This window comes from Ammodytes marinus (assembly GCF_949987685.1).
Source record: "Ammodytes marinus genome assembly, chromosome: 5".
NCBI lineage: Eukaryota > Metazoa > Chordata > Actinopteri > Uranoscopiformes > Ammodytidae > Ammodytes > Ammodytes marinus.
This window is the reverse complement of record NC_137234.1, coordinates 28682367-28686729: the sequence shown is the minus strand read 5'-3', so window position 1 is coordinate 28686729 and position 4363 is coordinate 28682367. Positions and strand designations below refer to the sequence as shown.

Genomic DNA, 4363 nt, shown 5'->3' with positions numbered 1-4363 from the left:
GGTATGGTGTACAGATATGCAAGTGTCCGTGTGTACGTTTGTGTGTATCTGTGTATTGGTATGGAGTACAGATATGCAAGTGTTGATACATAGAATTGATATCATGAAAATGAGAAATTAGTCTGAAGGAAACGGGTAGTTTGGAGTTTGAGTTTTGATTTTGATTTCTGACTTGTTAATATTTTTTAAAGAAGTGGGGTGGGATTGAACAAGTTTTTATTTCTTCCCACCCCTTTTCAAATATGTTGTGGCATTTTTATAGAGTGCTTGGCGGCCTTATCAGTGCAGGAGTCACTAGGGCTGACTCCTGTTGATGCATTGTTATTATTGTATTGTTGCATATTTGAAATAAATCATTCATTCATCTATCTATCTATCTATCTATCTATCTATCTATCTATCTATCTATCTATCTATCTATCTATCTATCTATCTATCTATCTATCTATCTATCTATCTATCTATCTATCTATCTATCTATCTATCTATCTATCTATCTATCTATCTATCTATCTATCTATCTATCTATCTATCTATCTATCTATCTATCTATCTATCTATCTATCTATCTATCTATCTATCTATCTATCTATCTAAAATGGGTACACATGCTTCTGAATGATTGCACGGCATATTGGTACACATGTGTGTGTTTATAGTGTTGGGCTTGCTATTCTTGAAGTAATATGCTAGGCGTTGCTAATTTCAAAACAATTGCATTACTATTCAGTAAAATGAAAGACTGACAGAACGTCATGCATTCATTCATTGCTGGTCCAACCATAGCTCCGATTTCTCAGCCTTGCAGCATACTCTAGTGGTGAGTATACTCATTGCTCTCCTTTGCTCCAATTTGACTTCTTACAATACAATTACTATATTTTTTATTGAATAAAAAACACTATTATAGTTCATACATTTTTAATTACAAACATTTGGTAAAACATACAATATGTCATATGCCCTACAAATCATGGAATACATTAATTGAAAAACATTGGGTAACTTCATGGATCATCATACAACATATTGTTTGTTGTGTTATTATTTGACACAATGTCTCTTGTTGTTCAGTGTTACCTGGACATGGCTAACATGTAAATAACAATGCATAACCAATTACAGCAGACTCATATCAGAAGTGGGCCTGGTAGGCAAGGAGATATCCATCATTATACATGTAGATCTGCTTGTTAGTAGGGTTATAGCTCAGGCTGGCCACTCCTTTAGCTACCTTCTCCAGTGGCAGTGCAAGTGTGTTGTCCTCTTTGCCTGTTGCTGTGTCAAAGGCGTAGAATATCTCCTCGCGGTAATCATCCACATAACGAGTGGCATAGAGCACACCGCACACCATGAAAGCATTGCTCACCGCTTTCTTGAACAGCCTTGTCTCCCACGTCTGGGACACATTGAGTGTCTCGGCTTCGCTGTCCCAGGCTAGCCGGCTTGCCACTAGATTACCATGGTTACCCACAGTAGCATAGATGGCCCACAGTCCCGTCTCATCCGCCTCCACATCCACATCACTGTTGGCACGGCAGTCATAGTAACAATATGGGAACTTGTTGTTGAAACCCACTCCGGTACCTGGAAGAGTCACCCGTTTGACTGAGTTGCTACTCAGGTCGTAGCGGCAAACGTCTGCAGAGCGGTAGCAGTGATAGTACAGCGCTTCACCATACAGAACAGCACTGGGTCCCTCAATGGTTTTGGCGTCAGTGTAGGATGGAGCAAAGGTAAAGTCCTTGTAGTTTGCAGAGGCCATGAAGTCTTCGTAGGTTTGGTATAGGCGCAGGGTGTTGCCCCAGATGTGGCTGTTGAGCAAAGCCTGGACCCAGTAGCTGTTCTTCTGCCCCTCACTGTCCATCTGGGCCTGTTTACCCCAGGAACCAGATATGTAGGACTTACCGTAGGGACCTATCTTAGTCATGACAGGATCACTAATGTTGCTGATCAGACCCTTGAGGCAGTACCTGTCCTGGCCTGGAAACAGACAGAGATAAGAAGGGTCTAAAGATCAGAAATTCAGGTTACTGTCTGGAGTTTTCTGACCAAAGGCCTATGGCCTATGAAGTTTGGTGATCAAACCATCTTTTTAGGAGAATATTAACTGTAAATAGTAATATATATATATATATAATAAATATATATATTCAATGTTTTCTTTGATATTTTTCTCATGTTGAAGCTCTCTTTCTGGGTATGTGTGCTGGTTGCCCTTTCAGCTTGCATAAGGGCAAATTATTCGCCGCAAATTTGAGAAGAAGCCCAGGGCATAAAAACAAACAAAAGAAACACAAAGCACTGGCTGCACTACTGTTATAACTGAGAGTGATTTAAATATCAATATTTTTATCAACACTGTATTCAAGAATAAATCATAGCTATACAAGCAAGCTACTTAATTTTGCTTGAAGTGTTGGACATTTCTCTAGTTATTGCAATGAAAAAATTAATGGGTTCTATCTTAAACACTTTGAATCAGAAACACACACACACACACACACACACACACACACACACACACACACACACACACACACACATCTCGTTTACCTCTGAAGTCTTTGGGGATTGACTTGCAGGACTCAGCGCTGTTCTTTAGGTAGCGCAGTTTATCTCTGACAGTATTCATGTTGAATCTGTCTGAAGTTTGCATCCTGGTTACATCACGGCGTAATTTTCCCACCTTAAACACACAATGACAACATTGTATAGACTGTTAACATATGGACAATATAACCCCTTAAATCTAACTTTAAAAAAATCTTGTCTCCCTGTCTGCTTTAAGCCCATGACATGACACTATAAGCTCCCATAATGTCGCATTTCTTTGCTGTAATATGATGTTGTTGTCTGAATTGCACCAACCTAATTTTCTTATTAGGATATTCAAAGTTCGACTGCATGTTACTCATGCAGGCTATTGGTCTACAACTGACCTTTGGTGCGTTTACTGCATGTTCTGCAGTCGCCTACCTCTTTGGAGAGTTTCTGTGTTTGGGCGTTGTTTAGTTGGCTGTGAATGGCACCAATATCAGTCTCCAGCTGGCTGAGCTCCTGGCCCAGTAGGCGCACAGGTAAGGCTGTGTACAGACCCTTGTCTCTCAGGTAGCGGTGAGGCTCCAGACGCGCAGTGATGTTGTTCACGAGATCTTGGATCTGAGGGAGTCTCTGGATAGACAACTTTACCTACAAAGAAACACAGAGAGAAACATGTTGCATGTGTTGTTTCTAAATAACATCAGATGTCATTTGGCAGATGCTTTTATCAAAAGCAAATCGCAGTAAGCATTAAGGGTCTTGCCCAAGGACTATTACTGGACTTGTACCACCCTGACATTGACTTAACTCTGGTTTTCCAGACCCAAGTCAGTGGTGGTACCTACTGAGGTATCCATAACTGGATGTTTTTTTTTTCAGGATTCCAGTTTCAAGATCATACGAAAAATTCAGAAATTTCTTTGGAAGTCAGGTAAATCAAGAATCAAAATTGTTGAATCAAATCAAAATGACACATGTACACTTTCAGACACAGCCTGAACCAAGTACCACTCTCACCGCTGTGGAATGATGCTGGTAATAGTCACCTGTTCTTGCAGATTGTTCAAAGAGCCTTCACAGGTCTGAACCTGCTGCATCACCTCTTCGTACTTCACAGCAGGGAACAACCAGATGTCAGAGTCCACGGGACACACACAGGAGTCTTCCCCCTTCTGGCCTGACACTCGCTGAGCCTGGCCATCGCCCTGCACTCACACATTAAAAAAAACAGAAAACATGATGTTAACAGGAGATTTGCAAGTAAACTAAATAGACTGCATGTACGAGGAACCAACATTAGAAAAGAACAGAGCCTAAGTCTAACGTCATCGGTGCTGTATCTTCCACTCTTGTCCTTAGTTTTCTAAGAGCCAGAAATCAAGTGTAACCCACCAAAGTCAGCAGCAGCAGCAGCAGGAGCAGCAGCATCATGTTTGGAGCTGGACAAGCCAACAGTGGACTGACGAGGACAGAAGCTGAACTGAAATCACTACCCCTCCTCTACTCTGTTCCCTAATAAACCAATTTCACAACACCCATATTACCGATTTGCTTCTGGTCACGGATGAGTCACTACAGTGCTTTAAAACAAAGTGGAAATGAAATTCTGCAAAAGTGAAGTTATGGAGTTTCCAACATTTCCCCAGTCCCTTTACGCAATTGAGTATTATTTTCCTTTTTCAATATTGTCTGCAGTGTTCTTTCCTGTTTTATAAAAGGTTTTGCAAGACCTGATGCCTTCAAGCATACGTCATAAACATCCTTGAAACATTTAAATTATATATTTTTATTTAATACATTTTAAACAACATTCATCAAC

General features: G+C 40.5%; 1 protein-coding gene across 1 annotated transcript; it reads right to left on the bottom strand.

Moving 5' to 3' along the window:
* Positions 1-670: 670 nt before the first annotated feature.
* On the bottom strand, positions 671-4034 carry olfm4l2 (olfactomedin 4-like 2). Its single transcript, XM_080027388.1, has 5 exons — positions 3937-4034; positions 3591-3749; positions 2980-3192; positions 2557-2689; positions 671-1983 (listed from the first exon to the last, which is right to left on the bottom strand). Exons 1-5 carry the CDS (start codon positions 3973-3975, stop codon positions 1136-1138), a joined length of 1392 nt encoding a protein of 463 aa, XP_079883514.1. The 5' UTR covers positions 3976-4034; the 3' UTR covers positions 671-1135.
* Positions 4035-4363: the final 329 nt, after the last annotated feature.

Bases quoted from the DNA above. Each gene is read 5' to 3' on its own strand.
- olfm4l2 (XM_080027388.1), bottom strand. From the start codon at position 3,975: ATGATGCTGCTGCTCCTGCTGCTGCTGCTGCTGACTTTG. The intron at 2,690-2,979 runs GTAGGCGACTGC...TGTGTGTTTAAG, and splicing joins CACAGAAACTCTCCAAAGAG to GTGGGAAAATTACGCCGTGA. The intron at 1,984-2,556 runs GTAAACGAGATG...GTCTGTTTCCAG, and splicing joins AATCCCCAAAGACTTCAGAG to GCCAGGACAGGTACTGCCTC.